The sequence below is a fragment of the Arctopsyche grandis genome, chromosome 6 (assembly GCF_051622035.1).
Source record: "Arctopsyche grandis isolate Sample6627 chromosome 6, ASM5162203v2, whole genome shotgun sequence".
Taxonomy (NCBI): Eukaryota; Metazoa; Arthropoda; class Insecta; order Trichoptera; family Hydropsychidae; genus Arctopsyche; species Arctopsyche grandis.
In genome coordinates this window covers 24947826-24973251 of record NC_135360.1, presented here as the reverse complement: position 1 = coordinate 24973251, position 25426 = coordinate 24947826, and the positions used below count along the sequence as shown (strand labels likewise).

Here is a 25426-nt window from a genome sequence, read left to right as displayed (position 1 = left end):
ATAGACAAACAGAGACAACATAAAATTTGTGAGATACACGGATCGAGAGTCAAGTGCGAGTGCACTTTCGGCAAAGGCACACGTATCGGATAATTTTTGATATATTAAAAATTAGCAATGTTTAACACAAACGTGCACAATATAATCGAGATGCGCAAATCTAGCTTGTTCGTTAAAAAATACACACACGAAAGACAATAACTGTCGATTTTGACGCGCGTACGCAATATACGATTTGATAGATTTGACCATTTTAAGTGGGTGTATTTAAAGGGGGGTTCAATCGAAATTAATTGGACTGTAAGTGCAATTTCGCGTAGGGGTTTCAGTGTCGTGTAGAAAGTGTATGGTTATGTCGGGATAGAGGGTGCGCCTACGGGGGTGCGTCTCAGAGTCCCTATAAGAGGGAGTGTCGGTAGCTCGCGAGCCCCACAAGGGCCCCAACAGGCCCGACAGGATACGGTGCGCGCCCTTTGCCTCCACACAGCATCTCGTTTCCGCTTTTGCAGAGTTTTCGAGTATGGCCAAAGTACTGTGAAGTGTCCAGAGTCCATCGTCCAGTGATTTCCTAGCTCCCAGTTCTCGCTTTGGTCCTCCGGTTTTCAATTTAACGAGACGACAATGCGCGCCGCAGTTGCCCTCCTCTTGAACTTCAATGTCGCCCTTTTCTTCGCCACGGGACATTCCGCCTATCAGGTAATTGTTTCAAGCTTTTATATAATAGTAAGAATTGAAAAATAAATTGTACTGATTATTTGGTTTTACTTTTAATAAAAACGTGGCACAAGAAGAATTTCTAACAATTACATACATATTGTAAATAATTTCCTCAAATTGATAAAAATATAATAAATTATTTTTAAATAAAATCACTCGCGGCAGTTTAAATCGGCGTTCGCCAAGCGATGGAATTTTGGCAGTCCGTAGAAAAATCTGGACATACATAAGTTGCTTTTTTGATATTCTTATATGCCGAATGACAATTTTCACTTTTATATTGCACTAAATTCACGAATTGTACTAGACAGGAGAAACAAGGAAGGCGCAGAATGACGTCTGGTTAGTCTTAAGTTGTAAATTTTCAACAACATATTTGTGCGAAAAGACATTTTCATATATCGTAGAAATTAAAACTAGGTAGCGGTCTTGGCTTGAAATACAAAAGGCTCTTCGTCTTTTAGTAACATCATTGGAGCCAAAAACCAGTTAACTTATTCCAAAAAAGCAGGATCAGATATATTACATAAAAATGTGTTTTTATATATTTTATAAAAAATACCTTAAATAATTTTGTTACAATTAAATAAACTTTTTTTTTCATTAAATAAGAACTTGCGATTTTTTATTTATAATTTTGTTACATTGAATAGGTACATTTTATATGAATAAAATGGAATTTTCAGGTCATTATTTTATAAATATGCATATTTTTTTGTGTGTGGGCGAAAAGTTGGCGATCGCTGCTCTAAGTGATACAAAAAAAAACACGTATGTGGAATCGATTTATGAAAACTATTGAGATAAGATGAAATAAAAAAAAAAATCACTAGAAAAACTAAATAAAAATAAAATATTTTGTTTATAATCAATTTTGAGAAGGCGAGAGTGAAAAATAATACAGCTCGTGGAAAATACCGTGTTTCAATTTTTTCCCTTCACTAATAACGGTTGAAAACTGCTGAAATACTAGAATAATGTTTTTATTTATATACGGCACGCTGTACTGTTTCAAACTCTAAATTTGGATTTTTAATATGGACTTACATAAATAGATTCATAATTGCGGTTTTGTAACGATTATTAAAAAAAAACAGCCATATGGTTGTGAATGAAAATGTAAAAAATAATTTACATAGAATAATTTTTTATGTATGTATGCATTATTATTAATTATGTATTTATAGACTGCAAAAATTAACAATTTTTTGAATAATTTCAATTTTATGAACAATGTCTTTATACAAAAAAGGCCTTGTGCTAATCAACACTGGTGAGATTTTGAAATATAATTATGTACATATATATTTTTTAAAAGGTGAAATTTAACCTTATATATGTATGTATGTATGTATGTATGTATGTATGTAAACCTTAATATATGTATGTATGTATATAAAATTGAATGTCTGTTTGTTTGTCTGTCTCTCTCGTATATGCTCCTAAACCACTTAATCGATTACGATGGAACTTTTAGGATTTGTTGTATGCATGCCCGGGAAGCTTACTGTGAAAAAAAAACGGGAAAAAACCTCTTAATAATAATATTCATAATTTCGATATTACCGACGCGAAAGTTTGAAGCGCCATTGTGTAGTCAAGGAAATGTGTTCGTTGGTTACCACGTTATCAGTTGGTTTATGGCGACACGGCGTTGAAGAGACATTAGTTGAGCTCCAACCAACACTTGAAACGGGAACGGCAACGCAACGGGAACGGGAATTGCATACCTTATTCTGGAATTGCAACACATGCCGGGTTCAGCTAGTACATATATTATATAATATACATATGTATTATATAATATACATATGTAAGTTTCATTCAAATTGTGTTAAATTGGAATTTATGACTTATTCTGGCATTGCAACGCCGGGTTCAGCTAGTCTTTTATAAAAATAAAACGACATTAAATTCAATTAGAAATAACGAACGCAAATAAATAAAAAAAGCACAAACAGAATTATTTATATTTCATGTTCTAAAAAAATACCAGCAGAGATACTTGTATCTAAAAATAAAATACTTGTTATACTAAAAATAAAATACTTTTGAGAAATCCTGTATTATAAAACCTTGTTATATAAAAGTTTTTTTTTATTTATGTATAAATATATACATTTATTTTACAAAGCCAAAGTTTTTAATTGTTTTCCAGAATTGTATTCATTCAAAATAACCAGAAATGATCACATCAAAATTGTAACAGATATTTTGACCAAAAGTTTATTTGATTGAAAAAACAATAATGGTAAAAAGGTATTGTCATTTTTAATAATTCATAATTCACTTAAAAAACAATAAAATATTTCATGAAATTTTCAATTTAATAATTTAGTAAATGAAAGCATAATGTAATGTATGTAAAGTCTAGTTGGAAAATTCCATCGCAGAAAAACGTTATATCAGTTACGAGTAAATAAATCAATCTTTATATTCCTCAATTATGTCCATACATATATCACGGCTTCTTTACAACCTAAATACAATAATAATCGCTATCCAAAATACCACTTATGTCGTAAAACTACAGCAATAAATATGATGTATGCGCGATCATAGAAAAAATCAGTAATTTTAGTTTCGTAAATGATACTCGGAAGTACTCATTTTGGAAGTATTTTGAACGTAAATATAAATTGGAGTTTAATGATATTATTTTCATTAAATTAAGCTGTTCATTGTAATGATTATTTTATATTCATAATGTCTATATATAGAGTGTATCATATTATATTTATGTCAGTAATTAGTCAACATCAAGATGAAACGTTATATTTTGATAAAAAAATGCCCGGTAAAAATTAAATTATTAAGGAAAAATTCCAGGTTCATATCCATTTCAATTATTTACAATATTCATATAATGAATAAATATCATCGCGAACGAATGTAATGGAATATGCAGCCCAATTAAAATGAAATTGAATGTAACATAATAAAAAGCTTGTAAAAAGTAAAGTAGTCGGTAAACAAATAACAAAGCTATATTTTTAACGGCAATATATTTTTCCTGGTAGTATTTTTTTAGAATTCAATGCTTATTTGCGTACTTTTATATTTGCAGCTAGTAATTTTGAAGTCGTTCTTGAAGGAATATATTTATGTACATAAATCAAATATCTATTCAATAGAAACAGTGATAGATTATTAGGAATATACTATTTGATTAGATGTGACAATACATGAAAAAAATAAACCATTTTTTTTTTATAAGATTACACTTTTTAAATCTGTTCTGTCAACCGTAAAAATAAATGGCTTCGACAGTTATAAATGAAACCAAATCTACATCTGCACCAACGATTCGGAAAATTTGAACCCATGTCCGTATATCCTCGAAACTAGTTTATTTTTTACTTTATCTATGTATGTAGTAGCAATGGATGAAATTTTGTGAGCATGATAAAATTTAGCCTCGAGATGTTGTTGGATTTGACCTGAGAATCGATCACTGGTTCCGTTTTCATGGTTAATTTATTAAATGTTTTCAACATATAATGTGTAAATAACTTGATGTCGTTTAGTATTACGACAATCGATTTGTTTGCTTTACATTAAATTACCAAATATCGCACGCGCAATTTATTACCGGATGTAAAACTTTCAAACTCACCCAGACAGTAATTTAATCACGGAACGTTCTAAAACACACATCGACTTCTGAATGTGAGAAATTTATTTTATTAGACATTGTTTGTCAAATTAAGTTGCGAAGTCTTTCGGACAAATTCTAGAATTTCATTAACTGAAGCGAAGGGAACGCAATTTTGCAATTAGAAAGGTAAATATGAAACCAATTCGACGGAAACTTTTACCTGTAAATTTAGAATACATACAAGTTTACTATTTGAATGATGCAAGATTGAAATCGAACAATGTACATAATTAACGGAGCTAAAATTAGACCGATCTTTGATTGATTACATTATATAAAGTGACATTGCACAAACAGGATTAGTACATTCATAGCATATTAAGCGTGAACGTGCCTAAATGCCAAGCTTTTGATAATACTAACGCTATTATGTATAATATATACATACATAAAAGCTTCTATAATACAATCATACATTTAGTTTAATTTATATCTTGTAAAATAAAAACAATATGTTCGCCTTTATATTATTATACATAAGTTAACGTATACGAATTTGCATATCGAACTAAGCAAATATCTACGTATGCAGACATTCAATCATCTGGAATTGAGATAATGGTCTTGGGTAACAATTGGATTGATAAAGGGAGTACATATGTGGTAATATAATCATGATGATATACGATAAACACAAACGCATCGCCGCACATATTAGACATGTTATATTATATTATATTAACATGGGGGTTTATGTATAGGTACATATGACGATAAGAAAATTTAATAAAAACATTATGAAAATCTCACGCGGTGCAAAAGTAATGTCGCACTACGGTGATGAAGGGGTTGAAACGTATCAGATTATTACTACGAGTACAGTTCTTGCATCTCACAAATGCGTATTTTAATAATTCTTTTGAGTATTGGTCTGGTTTTAAACTTGAAGAAAACAAATATGGTGTGAATTTTATTAGTGCTCGAAGGTAAAAAAAAACCTTTGGAAGTCTATAAATTATGTATGCTTTCATATATAGTATTGGATTACTATATATGTATCAGGGTTGGCCAAAATTTTGATCACTACGGGCGACTTGCTTTTTAAATTATTGGCGGCGGTCTACTAACATTCTGTGTTAAGTCAGCGGTTCCTAAACTTTTTCGGTTTTCGGCATCCCAAGCTAAAGTTAAGTTAAGTTCCTCTTACATGGCTCGGTGAGCAAAAAAGGGTATTTCCGGACTCTGGGCCTCAGTTGTCTACAATTTTATTTAATAAATAATCAAAACTCCTGACTTTCTTGTGAAATGGAAAAAAATTGTTTTTTGAAAAATATTTTTTAAATTCAAGTGATTATAAGAAAAGTAGTAATTTAAAACCAGTATTTTATACAGTGGCGAAGCTAGTAGTTTATAAATAAAACAATATGTTCTTTTATTTTATTTTTATTAATGTAAACAATGTAGGTACTTGTAAATATGAACTAATTTTATAATATTTATGAAATATCAGAGGACGCGCTGGAAACATGAAATTGCATATTTTCGGCAAGCTTTTCATATTGTGGTTCATATATGCTTATGTACAGCTATTCGTAAACATGCAACCAAAGGATCATCTATTAAACGGGAGCGATGTTTAGTTTTGAATGCATTCATGGTAGAAAATATTGCTTCGCAGAGGTAAGTAGAACCGAAAAAAAATGTTAAATATGCCGCATATCTCCACAAACATGGATATTTTTCTTCACAAAGTAAATTCCAATAACTATTTTGAGAAGAAGTTCTTGTTTTCCAAAATATATCGAATACATCTTATCGAATGTTTTGTATTTTTTTATTTATGAATGCATATGAACATGAAACGGTTTTATGATTATTCCTTACAAGAGGGTTGCCCAAAGAGGTGTTATTAACAAACGAATTGCTCACAGGAAGATCCCGCACACCAATATTGAATTATCCCAATATAAAACCACAGGCTACCACTCTTGTGAGCAATCCATTTGAGGGAAATAGTCCCTTTACTAAATTAAACTAACAAAATGTACGGATTTGATAAATGTCCGGCCTCTTTTCAATTTAACCTAAACATGATAAAAAAAAACACAATACAGAAACACTGCGTATCAGATATGCATAATTTGGGTATTGATGAGCCACTTTTAGTAAATAATCATATATGTATGTATTTACATGATTAGGTAAAGAAAAATGCGATTTAAACGCGGAATCGCTAGAATTTTTAACGACTCCGACTCTTACTCCTTTTTTTTGCACATATAAAATTTGATTTCTTTAAAACTTGAATATATTTAATGTATATATGATCGAGTTCCTTATATGGTATTGCAATGGCTTCTGAGAAATAAAGATTTAGTCTAATTTTGATGTCGTTTTTTGGATCGGTTAATTTTCGTTAGAGGTTTCTGTCAAAGAAGATAATCTGACTTCAATCGTTCTCAATTACTGTGCTGAAAAGTCGAACCCATTGGGCTGCTTTAAGCTATAAATAGATTGTGAAATGTGAATAATCTCATCGGGAAGCTATCACAGTTTAATCCTATTAAGCAAATAGGAATCTCGTCAACAATACGTCACGAAAAACTTTACAACGCGAATTTTCATCATAATTAAAATTGACTTTTAATGCGCAACTTCATCACACACGTTGCAAACAAATTATATATCCCCCATACGTAATATGTAATGTTATACATTGTATCTTATCGAAAGTATTCTCTAAGCGATCGAAGTTTCCGACGCTCCGACGGATGTGACTTTATTCTTTACTGTGATGAGAAGAGATTAGACGAGCCTAAACGGCGAAACAATGGACCTTTGTTTCGCAGCATCACCTTTGGATAATGAATGGCTCTCATACGCCCACCCACTCGAAGCGACGATCTCAGTTCGAATTAGGAAAATTCGAACATTATCAGACTTTCCGAGAAGCTAAGAAGTAAAACGTACAAATGAAACGATTACAAAAGACACTGGAACATGCTTCAACCTACTTTGAAGGGTTTATCCACTCTCGTTTGAGAGATTAGAAATGCCGAACGCTCGTATCAGGTGTCAAATTCAAACAATTCGGATTGACATTGCCGAAAATACTCAAGTATGCAAACGCGACAAGTCAGAAAAACAGCCGTCAACAAATAAAAATATCAAAATGTATACTCCATATATTCGTGCTACAATTAATATCATTTCAAAATAGAAAATAATGCGACTATAAGGTTATAATCTCACATATGTACATACATACATACAAATTAATAATATGTACATATATAAAATATTTATGTAAAAAAATCATATTATAAATGAAAGCATATGTATTTTATAGAAAGGAAGTAAAAACATAGTAAGTGAGAATGCAAATCTATTTCCTTTTGAAAATGAAAGCCATAAAGGTAATATTGGAAAACTTCTACATATGTATATTTTATGACAAAGGGAATAAACTATATTCTAGACGGAGAAACTTATACAAACTTTCATGTTAGAAGGATGTAGAAAATATTTAAGTATATAAAATTTTTCTCTTTGTATTGCAAATACTGTAAAAACAATGTATAAAATATTGTTTTTATTAATAGGATGATATTTCATAATACTCTTATTATAGAAAATAGTCTTTTAACAACACATGCACCATGTTACGTCCGCAGAGCACAAATATGAAAACTCAACAATTTGGCCAAGTAGAGAAACTACATAAATAATGCAATTTTATGTCTTTTAGCTGAGGATATCAGTAATTTTTTAAAATAATGTCACATTTCTACTTTAATTTTTTTTAATACATTTATATTAAACAGGGTGCCCTTACGGGTTACCCCAAGGCGACATATATGGCGGCAAATAAAATCCGAAAATAAAGGCATAAGGAATTTAAAATTGAAAGATAATTAAATTATGAAAAATTTTCATTTTTATGTTCAATCATGATTTATTGCAAACTTAAAAACGTTGCGCTGAACAGTTGGATATAATTGTTCCTGTGCCCTAAGTACAATTAGACGCAAATTATTTTAGAATGGGTTTATTTCATCTTGTTAATTTTTTTAGCATAAATAAATTTAAAAATACACTAGCTTTGCCTGATAATTAAGCATACATTATTCAGAAAATGGCAAAATTTTTGTATATCAAATTCCAAGGAAAACCTTAAGCCGGAAATTAAGCGCTAAGTTTAATCTCTCGCAATTGCTCGCAAAGTAAAAGAGCTAACGTTAAATATAATGAATTTAAATAATCGTAAAAGATTGAAGTGAATTCAATTGCACTTTTAGTTACTTCACAAAGTGAAGATGACTCAAGATTTATGCGTGTAATCATATACATATGTAAATATAACATTTATAATATATTATATGTATTACAAATCAATCTGTAACTTAATGTAGTTTTGAAAGCTCGTTTATACTGAAATAACGTACCAGAATATCTTATTAATGAATAATTAGAAATTTATACCAGAATATCTTATATATAATAATTAGAATATAATAAGAAATTTCATAATTCTTAAAATTCATTTCAATAGCCTGACATAACATAATATTATTTAACTTATAATAGACTGAAGCGATGTTCCTTCCAATGATTAAATATTGACTTCGAATTGGAAAAATTCTGCAAATTTTTTTCCTCCCATTTATGATTTCAATCACGATGTAGTATAATATTTGAATTCATATTGATTTGTAGCAATTACTCGTGAGAAGTTACAGAAAGTAAATAACATTATTCATTAAAATTAAATTTAAACACAATTAAATTCTACTTAATAATATTATAAGAATATTGTATATAAAGTATATTATTTTAGGCTTAGCCACCGAACCTAACCTTCTTCGTATATCAAATTATATATTTGTGATTAATTCTTGTAAATAAATGATTATTTTCTGAGATTCAGAATAAATAAAAATAACGTATGATATTATGTAGGTATGTAATATTAAAGCGTTTTAATTAATTTCCTTGACAAGTAATATCTTGCTTTCAGTGACATTATTGTCGGAGTTAATTAATTCATTTCAGCATAATTTTGCTATACGGAAATTTATGCGACTTCATACATTGCTTGAATAATTATAAGACATCAGGACGACTAATTATTATTGATAGAAAGCATTATCCTTGTCATATTTAACGATATACGTAAGTACTATCGGTATATAATTATCTCGGATTTGAGTAGGCGATATCACTAGCAAAATCGTAGCTAAAAATAGTTCATTCGGTAGGTAATTCTGAGATTATGAGCCAAAGGGAATTTCAACTGGTGTGAATTCTCCGAGATGTGAAAATACTTCTTCACAGTTTCCTATAGTGCGTTTGTGTGAATGCCGTAAAGGCGTTATCACCAGCAGCTAAAGGAAATGAAGACATCTGTCGGCTAATTGAGTTTGTCTCTCACAAAGGGTGACTTCCAGACTCGGGGTCCTCGGCTTTTCACAGGAAAATTGTGGGCGAGAAAAGCTGTAGACGACTGAGTGTGGTTGTAGGTACGCAAACAAGGAGCAAAAGTGACTGTGACGAATATGGAAATTAATGCTTTCCTAATATAAAGTCCTAAAGAGAAATATTTAAATAAAACCCTTTAATAATACTAAAAATACATATAATGATGTAAAGAATAAGAAAATAATGCGTATTTTAGGATTATTTATGTGCTTTGATCTTTGATATAAATACATACAAATGTACATACATAAGATGTTTGATACATACATACATACATAAAATTATATTTTAGAGAAATTCGTTTCAAGTTGTTTCTGCGTTGGAGTTGGCAATAGGATTTAACTTTTGCAATTTTTTCAAATAATTTTATATAATCTTCTTTGATTTTCTTTTGCAAAGAGTACAGAAAATGCCTTTTAGAAAAAATGTAGACATATATGGCAAGTCTGTCATAAACATATCACGTCAAAAGGTTATGGAATCGGAAAGATTCTGGTGAAATGACAACTAATAATAGAAATAATTTAAATATACATATGTACATACATACATACCTAAAAAGGAAAATACGACAAATTCTTTAACACGTGTTGTAAATATATTAAATTTTAGTGTAGATTTGTAAACTTAAAAAGTTAATTTAAAACCATCTTTCGATTTGAAATATTTTAATGTTTTCTTATATTATGTGATTGAGAAAACATATTATATAATGCTGTGATCATGCACGCAAAGTATTGAAGATCTGTCGAACAAAGAACTTGAAATGATGTTGCCTATTGTCCGTCAACGGAATTCAAACGCTATCATACACGAAATCTCCTTTCTATAAATATAAAATATAAATAATAAATATTTGGTGACAAGAAAGAGCATGTTATTAACAAATTAATGATTTTAAGTTGATTTTCGAGAGTACTCTAATTATAGCATTCAAAGCAAATAATATGTTTTTATTCTATAATACATACATATTTATAATAGAATGTTTCATTTATTATTTATTATTAGATACGTAATTTTTTAAAATTAAATTAAATATTTTTTATATTTTACAATGATGCCATTACGGGTTTTACCCCTGAGCGACACCTATGAATTATACATTTTAAAGAATGGTGACAAATAGTAGGTAGGAGGGTTTTGCAAACTTGATGAGGAACCGTTTCAACAAATAAAATCACAAAAATTGGCAAACTCTGATAGGAAACGAGTCTTGGAGTCACAAATATTCAAGTCTGACTATCAACACTGGAGAAATACTCCGAGTGAATTCTCTTCAATCAAGGTCAACCAAGGGCTTGAACCCGGAAACCCGTCGGTGGTTAGTATTAACGCAATCACCGAACTATACTGCTGGCTATACTTTGAAACAAAATGCTACAGCTGTCCGCCCCCAGAAAAAAATACAAAAAATCACATTTGTATACATTTACAATTTGTGAATATAATTTAAATAAGAATTATTAGATATTGGACATAATCATTATTAATGAGTATGTCAAATATCTAAATACAAGTTGTAAAATTTTTCTGGGTGTGCTGCAGCGCCGCAGCTCCTATGTACGAGCCGCCACTGCTTTTAAATCATGACAAGTATATATGTATATATGTATATTGAATATTTTGAGATGGTATTTTTTTAAATTTGACACAGACTCATTTTCGGACAGTTTTGACTGATTCATATTGGAAATATTATATATGTATGTACATAAACCAAATTCAATTAAAGTAAAAAGAAAACCTTAACAAAAGAGAAACCCACATCAAGCGAGATTGAAATTTACACAAACGACATAACATGATAGATAACTATGTACATGTGAAAAATTTAAAATTAATTAAACTAAAACGAATTAATTAATTGTTTTAGAATACCTTTCCATCATCGTCAAGGCGTATAGCACACTCAACACCCGAAATCAGCCCAATATATCGAGCCAGAAGGGAGAGCACGTCCATGGAATATCACATTATTAATTCAAAAGAAGGTACATATAAACAGTGTTATTAAATTTTATGGAAAGTGAAGAAAGTAGCATAAGAGTTTCGACGGTACTATTTTATTATACATGTGTAGTTCTAACGACCGCATATCTGAACATTTCATTAGTATATGAAAGCTGATCGGTTGGCATAGTAAGAAAGTAGGTTAAAAGCTTTGCTTTCCTTTATTTCCTTTGTATATAAAGTTGCACTATGTATTATTTATAAAATAGGTTTTTCGATGAAAAGAAATATTTTTATATTACTTTTTTGTTTCTTAATAGACTGCATGCTCGTTACGTCCGATGAGGGCCAATTCTTTTACAAGTCGACGGATGATGAGAGCACCGTATGCGGAATTTACATGATCACAGATCCTGGAAAGCGAATAGAAATGATCATAGTGTATATGGACGTGCCGTGCGAAGCTGAAGGACTAATAGCGGTAAGGATTGCTCGTGCTAATATTTGTTTATGTCAAATATATGCGCAGTTGTTGCAAAACCAATGAAATTAATTGAACGTCAACCTTCTTCATTGTGTTGGACAGGTTCAATTTCGTGGAGACGCGTTTAATATTTTTTAAATTATACAACAGTACTGAATGTTTCGATAATGATACATTAGTCCACGTGTATATGTATAGATTGGTTTAATTAAAGGAACGAGAATCTGACGCAGTGATTGACAGTGTGGTCAAATTGACCTTTGGGCCATTTGTAAGTGTGTCTGAGAAGGTGACAAAGATTGATAATCTGAACATTATCATCCCCATTAACCTTTTGTTTAATAAAATAATATTCGAATTTACTTACTAGATACATTTCATGTAATAAACGATACGATAGAAAATTAAAAATGTATTGAAGATGAAAAAGATAATCTCAAGCGAAATAAATGTATCTATATGATGTCGATTCTATAGGTATGATGAAACCGAATATGAAAATTCCGTAAAGAAAGAATTGGACATTAAAAATTACAACACCGAAAAAATCATTTAGAGAAATCCGAATACGAACAATTTAAAATTTTTAAAAATAAAAAGGAATGTGTGGTATTTTTTAATTTGCGGTTTTCCCGTCCACAATTTCCAAAGTACGGATTTTTTGTGTCCACATTTTTCTATTCGGAATTTTCCTGGCCGAATTTATCCGATCACTTTTATGCCATGTGTGCGACGTGACATGACGCGACACGACGTAACTTTGTTCGAGGAAAGTTCAATTCAGAACGACATTTTTGACGCGACGCGATGTGATATGACAAGAAGCAATCTACTGAGGATATATTAATGACAATTAGTCGTTTGGGATTTATTGGATAACTTTTGTCATGTTGTGTCGCTTCACTTCGCACGCGGGCTAAAATAAATTCATACAAGAAATATACATATATAATGAATACGGAAATTAAAATCACTTTTATTTATTTTATTTTATTTTATTCTAAACAGACCATTGTGGCATAACAGGAATTCCTAAAGCGCCACAATGGTCAAAAAATATAACACAAAAAAAAAAAAAACAATTAAACATAAACATAAATACATCCATACATAAACATAAAAAATAGCATTTAATAATAACAGATAAAGTAAAAATATCAAATAAAATATAGCATAAGGAATGCCTTGCACCTACAGCCAGTTTCAATAAATATGTAAGAAACAACTACAAATACAAAACATCCCTATAAGGCCCAAATGGAAGAGAGTTATGGAAAATTGTCACGGTTTCCAAGCAATTAAAAAAATGAAATCATTTATTTAATAGGAAAATCCTATGTTTCAATGAAAATTATCTTCGGCATAAATCGTACCGTCTGTCAAGCGAAGCCAAACTTTTATTTGAAGTGCAATTAATTAAGACTTATCAATTCGAAAACGAGCTTTCTTTCATTGTAAGAAAATTGGATTTTATTAGATCTCAATTTTACTGTCGAAATAAATCTTCGTTTAATTCGCCGTCTGAACAGACTCTACGGACCATAAAAGACCCCGCAAACCAATATATATAAGTATGTAGCATTACAAAATCAATTTTACGCTTATTTTGCAGTGGATTGACGGCTGGGAATTAAACGGTCAATTTTTCCCATCGCCTCGTGATCATCCACTACCGGAAGATGATCGATTCGCGGAGATGTGCGGAAATCAAAGAGTGAAAAGAGTGTTCGTCAGCAACCAAAATGCGGCACTGCTACAATACCGAGTGCCGATGAAAGGCAAAGGCTTCTCAATCATCGTACGACACGTGAAAAACCCCAACCGTAAGTATGCGACGATAAAAATTGTCTCCGATTTTCCAAACTACGTGTGCTACGAATGTAAATGAGAGGGGGGGGGGGATGCAAACAAGAATCGAAGAATTGTTGAAATAGAAATTAAGCGACGGGGGATTCAACCCTCGCACGTAACGAGTTCGAAAAAAAAACAACCCACCGATTCTTTGAACTCGCACGGGATTACTCGGCGAAGGTAAAAGTAGTTAAACATTCTCCTTGCTCGAGGGTTTATAAAAGTTTCAAAGCGTTCGTATGAGTATGAGGCTTTCAAAATATATGTACATATATAAAAAAAGAAAAAACCATATCCGGTATACCTTTCTCAGATTTAAATATCGATTCTGAAGCCTAAAATTAAACTCACCTGAAATATATCGCGTATTTATTATGTAGAGCGCAATTTTGGAGCGATTTAATTGTTCAAGTCAGCGTTTTAAAGATATAAGCATTATGAATTTTCATAATTAATTCCAGTCAGCTTTGAATCTGTACTTATTTGTTCTGATATTTAAAATACTTTTGGCCAGTTGTTTTCAAAATTTAATAGTCAGTTTGATATATGTATGAAGTAAATACCTACTACTGTGCAATAAAGGATAATGACGTTTATGAAGTAAATAAAGGATAATGACGTTTATGATGTAAAAAACACACCACGTTTCTCATTTTATAAAATCGAAATTTTTCCAATAAAATATTTACTGACCAAACTGTAAATTAACTGATCAAATTCGTAGATATTATATTTACATAATACAATGTATTTACTGGACATTTTATTTAAGAGTACAAACTTGTATTTAGCAACTTACTAATAATGTAGTTGAAAAAAAGGAATACGTGATTTGAAATCAAAATTAAAACGTATAACTGTTGTGCATCGTTTAATAAAAGAAAGGGACGGTATTTAAAAAGGCTAGTAAATATGCTTTGATTAGATATAAAAACCGGAACAAAGCTACATATATTAAATAACTTGATGTCGTCAAATAACGGAATTATCAAATTTAAACTCTACATTTGCGATATTTTACTGTAAATATAAACTATATATAGAAAGAGCAAATGTTTAAGAATATAAATTACTCTGCGCAACGAAAAATCAGGCTTTTTACTTACTGGAGCGGAGACTAATTAATCTTTATAATCGTTTGGCCCACTGAATTCCAATATGCCGATTATTTTTGTTGGTTTCTTTTAAAATATGAGATATGATCATTTAAAAAAATGCGCAATTTTTACAGAATTTGGTTCGTGCAATATATAACTAACTAATTATCTTACAAATTTTAAAAGTTAAGAATGTTTTTTGTTTGACACATTTTTTCTCGAGCTATCTATCATACATTTAGTGGACCAGTTCTTAATTTCAATACGTTAAAAAGAGTTGATTTTGAATCCAAATATATTTTTTATTTTATCTGAACGTACTAATTCGAGCGGTAAACTATTTAAAATTACAATATGAATTGTTACTTGAAAACAATAAAATATTCTAGATATGCTCATCGCTCGTAAGTGAGCGTGGGTGACATCAAATGATGCGCTCTCCATTCTTCATCTCACTTTTTCATCATGCAAATGGTCATCAACAACAGCGTTATTCAACTCAATTTAAAATCTTTTAACGCTCGAATTGATTTTTAGGTAAAAAATTATTGAGATTAAAAACCAATGCTTATAAAAGTGGTAAAGGGAAAAAATTCCTTATAAATGTGTAAAGGGAAAAAGCGAAATAATCTAAGTATATTTTTGACTAAAATTCGCTAGATTATTAATTATACGTATTTGAAAGCAATAAAAACGACAATCAATAGGAAAAAATATGTGATTATTGATTTGACTTACTTTTGGCACAGCAATCCTATATTTTGAATTAAAGACTGAAAAAGCTAAATATCAGTAAAAATTGCTCATTTTTTTAAACGTTCATATTTCACAAACGAGAAAAAACTGAAAAAAGCAGTCATATTCGAATTCAGTGGGTAAAATTTAGTATAGATACATATTTATGTAGATCAGTGTTGAGATAAATATATGATATTGCTATCGTTTAAAAAGACAATAAATAATATCAGCTGTTATTTATTGTAATTTATGTTATCGGGAGAGACACATATGTTCATTATAATTGTGAATATGAGGACTTTTATAAAGCGTTTTTCATATCACGATACAATAGAAATTATGCATAATTTAATAAGATTCTTCTATTTATTTCTACCTTATTTTACATCAATATATGAGAGTTATGTAAGAAGTTTGAGTGCTACTTGTTTCGCAACAAGTAGTTTTATATAAGTTTTTCAAGTTGAAAACCAGCACACGTCGTTTAATGAAAGCCGGATAATAAGCTTACAAAGACTTAATACGAAAATATGTACATACATAGGTATAATAATATATTACACCATTATACGAATCTGGTAAGTAGATAAGTCAAGAACAAAAGCAATTGTAATGCGTAAGACTTTGCCCATTGTTTTTATTTTATTAATATGAAATCTATTGTATTTCTGTCGAAATAGCATGTAACGTTCTACTGACCGGTGCTGACGACATGTACACATTGCGAAACTATGGAAGACCAGTGAATTGTTCAATATCGGCCATCTACCCTGCGTCCGTGCGATTTGTCGCAATCAGTGTCAGCGTTGCCAAATCAACAAACCGACATCAGATAGAGACTGGAACCATACATAAGGTAATTTTGATTGAAATACAAATATATTTGTGTCTATAAGTCCATCTTTCATATATCAGCAATAGGGCTGTATTTTGATTTTAATCAGTTGCATTTTCCCCACACTATCGACTATTAAAATTACTCGGAAATTTTTTACGAAGTAATGTATTATTCCTGACCGTCCTATGGATTTTTAATATATGTACGTACGTTTAAAATTAATCAACTTTAATAGCAAGTGACATAGCTCGGTGATTGCGTTAATATTAAACACCGAGAGGGTTCGATCCCTGGTTTGACCTCGATTGAAAAGAATTTATTCCGAATATTTTTGTTGTGCTGCTAGTCAGACTTTGATATTTGTGACTCGATAGAGAGTTTGCCAATTTATCTGATTTCATTGTTGAAACAGCAATTCATCAAATTGGCAAAAACCACCCTACCCACTATTTGAATATGATTTCAAAAATTTATCAACCAATCAATCAATGGCATCATGAGAAAAATATAGAATTGGATTCATCGGCTATACCAGTGCTTCCCAAATTGGGGGTCGCGATCCCCTGGGGGGCCGTAGGATTTCTCGCGGGGGCCGCGAAAATATTCAGTAGAAAGTACAAATATTAATTTATGAATATTTTTCCCCATTACATATTTAGGGAATGTATATATTTAAGTCTGTTAAATAACAACACATTATATGAAAACTTTCCAACAAAAGCTTTCTTTGTGGTCAAAAGGTATTAGTCAAGGATGCACGGAGATGTTTTCGTGTTTGAATGATTTTCTCACGAATAATAAAATATCACTGTTGACTTCAGTGAAAAATGTTATACTTGATCACATGGCGGAATCGATACTATTTTTCAAAAAATATTTCCCAAACTTGAATGAGGATGAAAGGACCAATTGGATAAGAACACTATTTGCCAAGTCCTTAAAATATGATCATATTACGTGGACAGCCTAAGTAGAGTTGATCGATATCAGATCAGATAATTTGCTTGAAGTGGAATTTAATGAAAAAAGTATTTCAGAATATTGGTTAAGGCGACAGCAAGAATATCCTGCTATTGGAAAAGAAGCTTTGGTAACTCTTATTCCTTTCGCGACTACGTACCTATGCGAAACAGTATTTTCGTAATTATTTATATTAAATAAAAATAAGCAAAGGTCATGCCTTTCCACGGAGACTTTGGAAGATGCTTTGCGAGTTAGCATTTCTGACATTGAACCCGATATCGATTTGGTATGTAAAAACATGCGACCTCATCTATCGCATTTAATTTTTTCATGTGTGTATAGTTTTTATTTAAAAAAAATGTTTTTAAGCAAGTTTCTATAATTTTGTGCTGAATATAAACATGTGTATTATAATTGTAATAATTACTGCAAAATTTTTAGGGGCCGGGAATTAATTCTTTCAGATTTAGGGGGTCGTGACATGAAAGTAATTGGGAAGCACTGGGCTATACCACATTTGCTAAGTATTAAAAAATCAAAAAAAAAAACTAGACCATTAAAATGTGATCAGTGATCGATTCTGTGTTCAGAACTCGACTTCCGCATGATCACAAAACTTCATTGTAATAAGTAAATTCACTCGAAGAGACTTAAATAAAATGTATACATAGGTATAAGGAATATAATTATAAACTCTTTAAAATAAGTCAAATCGTTTCGAAATTGGATACATACTATACATATACATACATATGCATATTATATTAACGCCGTTGCTACTTCTTACCATTTAAAATTAAAAGATGAAATTGTACTCTTAATGAATTTTGTGGTTGTAATATACATAATATGTATGTAGGTTTTATATTTGAGAAAAATAACAGCCAGAGGCCAGAGTCTATAATCCATTTCAAGACTGTCTGCAGTAAGAAGAAAAAAACACGAATATTATTGGTTAAAAATAGAAACATATAATAACTCAATTATTTGATACTTTGGGCTACCTAAAGACAAACAAATTACGTAGATTTCTCAATTTGTTTAATAATGAAAGACTACGTCGAATCGAGTTTTCATTCTATTAATATATTATACATATATAAAAGTATTAACTATTAGCTTAATTTTATACAATCCCATTGTAGTAGGTATATCCGCGCATTATGGTGTCAGATAATGAACTGAAGTTTGGAATTTGAAATGTTCACAAGATCCATAGCAAAACCGTGTGACCAATAGTGATTGAGATGCACAATTTATTCAGTGCAAACTTGGGTGAAATAGATCGCAACGAACATACGATAAAGTGAGTCCATTGGTTGCCAATCTGACCTAATGGACAATCGCCCTAAATGTCACCGAGACGGTTCAAATTTTTATTTCAATTGTCAAAATGATATTAAATTATTTATAAACTTCTAATGGGTACTAAGCTAGGAAGGAGCTAAAAATGAATACATGATGGATTATAATCAAAAATCCTGACGTGTGAAATTACGGGGATTCCTTCGCACAGCAAACCTTTGCGATGCAAAATTTGTGGGTAGCTCTAGCTAAATGCAAATGGGGCAACAGTTAGCCATCAAAGCCATGTGTTGCGGCGAACGATCTCGGCTTAATTGAAATTTATACGCTGAGCTTTGAAATGTATTCCGGGTATTATTATAATTAGGCACATATGTACGTACATATATTGTATATTAAAACGGGTAGTGGCAAAAACAGGGAGAGAGAATATTTGATTAATTTCAGTAAATAAAAAAATGATAAATAACATGACGGAACAATTCTGTTTAATATATGGTGCTATTTTTCTGTTACGTATTTTATTATGTATTCAAATATTTAAATTGCAGTTATGAAAATATACATAAATGTTAAGACGAAGTAAGTCTCCTCGTTACGCGTGGGCTGAAATAATTTTCGCATAAAAAGTAAATGAAACGTTCGTATTTCAAGACCTGAACATTTTCTCGTCCAATCTCTCGTTTTCTTTTAATAAATGTAAATGACGCGAAGAATTCTTTATACGAACAACGACAATTAACTATTTGGCTTTTGAATTTTTGATTTTTTACGTGCTAAACGTGTTTCTATTTATGTACCGGTATACTAGCATGTAATAATATGTATGAATTATAATTACATTTAACTTATATTAAAGTAATCATCATCTACAGTCGCTAACTATCCCCTGCTGGATGAAGGCCACTCCAATACGCTTCCACTCGTCTCTGTTTTGCGAAACTCTCATCCATCACACCCCACAATTTTCCTAATTTCGTCTACCCATCTTCCCTGAGGTCTTCCTTTTACCGTTTTGCAGTCTCTCGGGTACCATTCCAATACTTATTTTGTCCACCTTTCGTTCATTCTTCTTGCCACGTGGCCCGACCATTGCCATTTCAATATATTCACTCTATCCACTAGCCTTGTCATACTTCTCACCCACGTGTTCCGATTCTTATCTTTCCTCGTTATGCCGAGCATACAGCGTTCCATACTTCTTTGAGTGCAAGTTTCACATCCACACGTCATCACTGGCAAAACGCATCGATCGAAGATTTTTATCTTCAGCCAGAGTGGCGTTTTTGATTTAAAAACAACATTTATTCGTCCAAATGCACTCCATCCTTTTTTCATACGTTTCTTTATATCTTCTTTCTACCGGACATGTCCGTTATTTGACCCAAATATACATAATTATTCACTACTTTTACTATATTTATTTACTACTTCTACTTTAATTATTTTTATGATTGTGTTAAATGTGTTGTTTGTGTATATATACGTTTTCCTTTTGTTATGTCTAATGTCTAATTTCTTTAGGTATTATTTTGTTTCTTTTCTGTTATATTTTTGACCATTGTGGCGCATTAGGAATTCCTGTAATGCTGCAATGGTCCAAACTTTAAATAAATAAATAATTATTTACTACCTTTACTGTAATAGTAATACAACTGAAATAATCCTCTTGATCCAACAAGTATTTGTATATTTCGTATTTGATAAATACGAAACATACAAATATAATAAAGCTGTATGTATGTACATATGTATATTACATATGCTTGTGCAATACCATCAGAAAAATAAATTGGGAATTTTTCATATACATACATACATATGTATATGTATGTATATACATATGTGTGTTTGAATATTTATGATGTTTGCTCTTGTTTATTTTGGTGTTTTAATATGTATAATTCAAATAGGGTACGAGCCGGCTATTTTCAGATTTGAAGATGTATTTAGAAAGTGTTATATGTATACATATAACAATTATACCGAGCAAAAGAAAATGGAGCGGAAACTAATCAATGTTTAAAATTCGCTAGATGATTAATTATAAGTATTTGAAAGCAAAAAAGAGTCAGCGAGTGAGATGGAGTGACGCGTTTTCCATTTTTTATCTTGCTCTTGACATCTGTATACGGTCCAAGCATCGGCATTCTTTAACTCAATTTAAAATCATTTACCGCTCGAATAAGTGCTTACAGATAATTAAAAAAAAATTTTGAGATAAAAAACTAATCTTTTTTATTATGACGAATTATCGAAATAAGATCATAATATTACGGAAAAAAAATGTGTAAGAAAAAAGTATATGTTTAACTTTAAAAAGTCGCAAGATATATGTATAAGTATTTTAAAGCACTAAAAAATTACAGTCAATAGAAAAAATATTTGACTATTGTTTCCGACACTCACTTTTGCCACAGCAATACTAGATTTTCAATTAAAGTCTGTAAAAACCAAAAACCAGAAAAAAATTGCCGATTTTTTTAAACGATAATTTTTCTTAAACGAGAACAAGCCAACAAAAATCACTATCATATTCGAATTTAGTGGGTCTTAGTCTTAGCTCCTGTAAGTAAAATAATTCGATTTGTTGTTGCTCAGTGTTATTTATTTATATTGCCATGTCAACTAAAGTTGCAACTTCGACTTTTTTGAACATTTCTGAAAAGTATGCATTTTTTTGCTAACATCGCTCGTATACTTGAATCAAACAATAATTTTATTTTTAATGAAATGGGATTCCTGTGAATTCTCCAAGTGTAAACTTACAATTAAAGAAAACATGCGGCTTTCAAACGTTGAAACTTCAAATAGGCTAACGGCAAATGCGGCTAGTAAGTTAACAAAAATTAAACGGTAGGTCAAAGGTTGCTGGGTTACATTCGTTTATCACGGAACGTAAGGTGATTAAGATAATGTGAATAGACGTTTCGTACCACTGGTTTTACCCTGTGTCGAATTGCTTTGATGTACTGTCTAACGATGGTTTATTTTCCAGTGTGAAAAGCGAGGTCTGCCCGACTATGTGGAGGTCGGAGGCTCCCCAGGACTCGACAATGTCAACATGGAAAGGGCCATCTCTGTTTGCGGAATAGACTCTATCCCAGGTTAAAAATTTCCTTGACATTCCAAAAATACACCACGACCCGACCATGTATATTGCGAATGAGTTCTCCGCATTTTTTTCTCCCATTCACTTTTATCATCCGATAGCTTTTATTCCCTTCTTTTGTATGACATATTCTCAAGTATGTACACACAATACATATCTCATATTTATATAGATATCTACATACATTCGCTTTATTAAAATACGATTGTGATTCGGATTCTATTGTTTGCCTTAAATACTTCTCGAGATTGTCTATGCGATATTACAATGTATTTTATTCTGCGAATTCGAGTTTCCAACCCTTGACATACAGTATGAGAGCTATTTGTATACTTACATTTGTATTGTTTCTAATACGAATATTTTTACATATTATATTATATATATATATATATATATATATATATATATATATATATATTTATTTATTTATTTATTTATTTTATTTCATACCAGGAAGGCATTACAGGTAAACCCCAATGCGCCTTCCTGGCCAAATTACAAACAATATATATATATATATATATATATATATATATATATATATATATATATGTATATATATATATATATATATATATATATATATATATATATATATATATATATATATATATATATATATATATATATATATATATATATATATATATATATATATATATATATATATATATATATATATATATATATATATATGTAAATGAAAGACTACTTTTGGATTATAAAGCATAATACCACGTGCTTGGTAACAGGTGCACAAAAACTGGGTCTACGTGACGAGCCGGAATGTTAAATTACCGAAAACGCAAATATCGGAAGGCAAAGATCGAAAGTTGAAAGATCAAAAAAAAAAGGCGCGCGCACATTAATACGGGAGGAAAAGCCTGTTCGTCTTGTTGCTGTTGTATCCTGCTCGCGCAAATTAAGTGAGCATGTACCGTTTACCATGCACCCTTTTTACCTTTTTAACCAAAGGCTTACATATATGTACATTAGAAAGCGCGACGATATGGCGAAATTTTGTTTGCTGTTTCAGAAAATATTAATATGCGCATTACAGCACTTTCGCTAGTACGGGTACACTCGCCATTATGACATCACATTTTGCGTGAATATTTCCACAATGGCCAAAAAAAGCCGGTTTAGCTTGATACCTTTCGGCGAAATATACTGCTGTATAATATGGATAAATTGTGACGGTTGCTGTTGTTTCGGATACGTCAAATATACATTACGGAACATTTGAATTTCCATATAAAATGTGCAGTTGCCGGTCTGTGCTGTGCTAGTATATATGAACCTTAATTCTTTGATAGGATTTTTTATACAAACTCTCTTAATTGAAATTGAAAATTTTAGCATCAGTTTCTAAACGTCAATGTATTGTGCATATATCGAATGATCAAACGTTTGACATGCATTTAGGCATATTTATAACGTGTGTGCTAACATTCAATTCAGCAAACAAAAGCGTTTTTAGTTTAGTGACGCCATTATGCACGTGATGCAAGTTAACTGTTTGCATATTAGCATGGTCGATAATGGATTTAAACATCAAATACATAGATATGTAGAGGAATCATATAATCCAATTCGCATGTGTCGGGGTTTCGATAATACGATAAAAATCCGTTTTAGAGTGTATCGAAATGACTCGACACATCTCGAAAGAAAGAGTGATGTCTCGGCGTAAAAGCTTTCAAGGAAATAAGCGAAATATTGAAAATCAATATTCAATATTGTAAATGATTTTTATCTATAATAATATAGTGCTTTACCTGTGATTTTCAGCCAAGTCGGTGTTGAGCCTGTTGTGCGATGTGACCACTGTGAGGTTGGTGTCTGGAGGGCAATTCGACAATTCTGTGACTGTTGAAGTGAAAAAGCTCGACCTGGACGAGATGATGCAGGCCAATTTCTCCTGCAACGTTTAAAGATGAGACCAATTTTAGGATTTTTCGCTCCATTGTCAACAATAAGTGTGCTTTGGGACTCAAAACAACAACATACCATACATAAAAATAACAATAATTGTACCAACACTTGTAAATTTAACTCAAATTCCTCTTACTTTTATTTAAAAATTAAAAATGTAAGCAGCTGTGCTTATTGCAGCATTACCAAACTAGGGAATGAGTTTCAATTTCAACAACAAGTGTTTAAAAAAAGTCTTGATTAAATCTTATTGAACCCATTGAATGAAAACGACGGAATGTATGATGTACGATTCAAGCCCCATCTACCTTTTCATTTAATGAATTATTAACGTTATTTTAAAACATGTTTTCAAAATTTTAAATAAATATTATAACGTCACAAAATGTAGAAAAATTATAGATGTGAAAAATAAATATTAAAAATATTATTTGAGTGAATAAAATAAAATTTCAACGAACAAATTATTATTTGCATCACACAAAGTCTTCACAGATTATTTTCATAGGAAGGTATCTTGATTAATATAAAAAATATATATATGATTGATAAAATTTTAATTTGCAGTTCTATATGTATTATCAATGGCGACGAAAATATTTATGAAAAATAATTTAAATTATTGTAATATAGATATTTCAAGAGCATAATATATTGTTTTCAATTAGATTCGAATATTATCTATGTTAGAAAAAATAATGGTCAAATTATGAATTCATGTAAAATGTAATTAATAATGAATGTATGATAAAAACTTCTTGTTTAAATAACTGTATGAAAGCATTGTCAAATTAAATAATTTATTGAAATAAGTGCATTTAAGTTCATTCTTTACATTTTTTCCTTTCAATCCGAAAGCCGTATTTAATAGTTACAATATATAAGAAAAGTATACAACATATATAAATTAAACTAACAATTTATTTAATTTAGAACGACATCTACATTTCATTACTATACATAACAAGAAATATTTTGTATGAATTTTCATTCAAAATATGGTTCAAAACATGACTAAAGAAAATGTTTTTCCGCTTTAACGTAAGAGTAACGGAAACAAATGGCGGCTACGCACATTATTTATCAATTCAGTTATACTATTCAAATTATATTAAAAACAGTATTTCATATAAATTTCATTCGCTCTACATAAGTATGAAAAAACCTACATACCGATAGACATATTCAGGATATAAAGATATTTTTAAATTTAAGTATTCTAATAGAAAAATTTAAACAAATGTTCATACGTATGTATGTACATATATATATGTACATATGTTTTACAGAACTATTGTGTTTATGTATATAATTAACTATCCACTACAATTACTCAGAAATGTCCAAAAGATGC

General features: G+C 30.6%; 2 protein-coding genes across 2 annotated transcripts in view; one reads left to right on the top strand and one right to left on the bottom strand.

Annotated features, from left to right (window-relative positions):
• The window catches only part of ndl (serine protease nudel), a 61021-nt gene extending 36963 nt beyond the window's left edge, over window positions 1-24058 (bottom strand). The window contains exon 1 of the mRNA XM_077431956.1: window positions 23916-24058. The gene's annotated coding sequence lies outside the window, so the exon portion shown is untranslated. The remainder of the gene's footprint in view (window positions 1-23915) is intronic.
• LOC143912977 (corticotropin-releasing factor-binding protein) lies at window positions 31-24892 on the top strand. Its single transcript, XM_077432459.1, has 7 exons — window positions 31-696; window positions 11670-11787; window positions 12067-12227; window positions 13843-14053; window positions 16597-16772; window positions 22021-22129; window positions 23929-24892. The coding sequence occupies exons 1-7, from the start codon at window positions 622-624 to the stop codon at window positions 24069-24071; spliced, it is 993 nt and encodes a 330-aa protein (XP_077288585.1). The 5' UTR covers window positions 31-621; the 3' UTR covers window positions 24072-24892.
• Window positions 24893-25426: the final 534 nt, after the last annotated feature.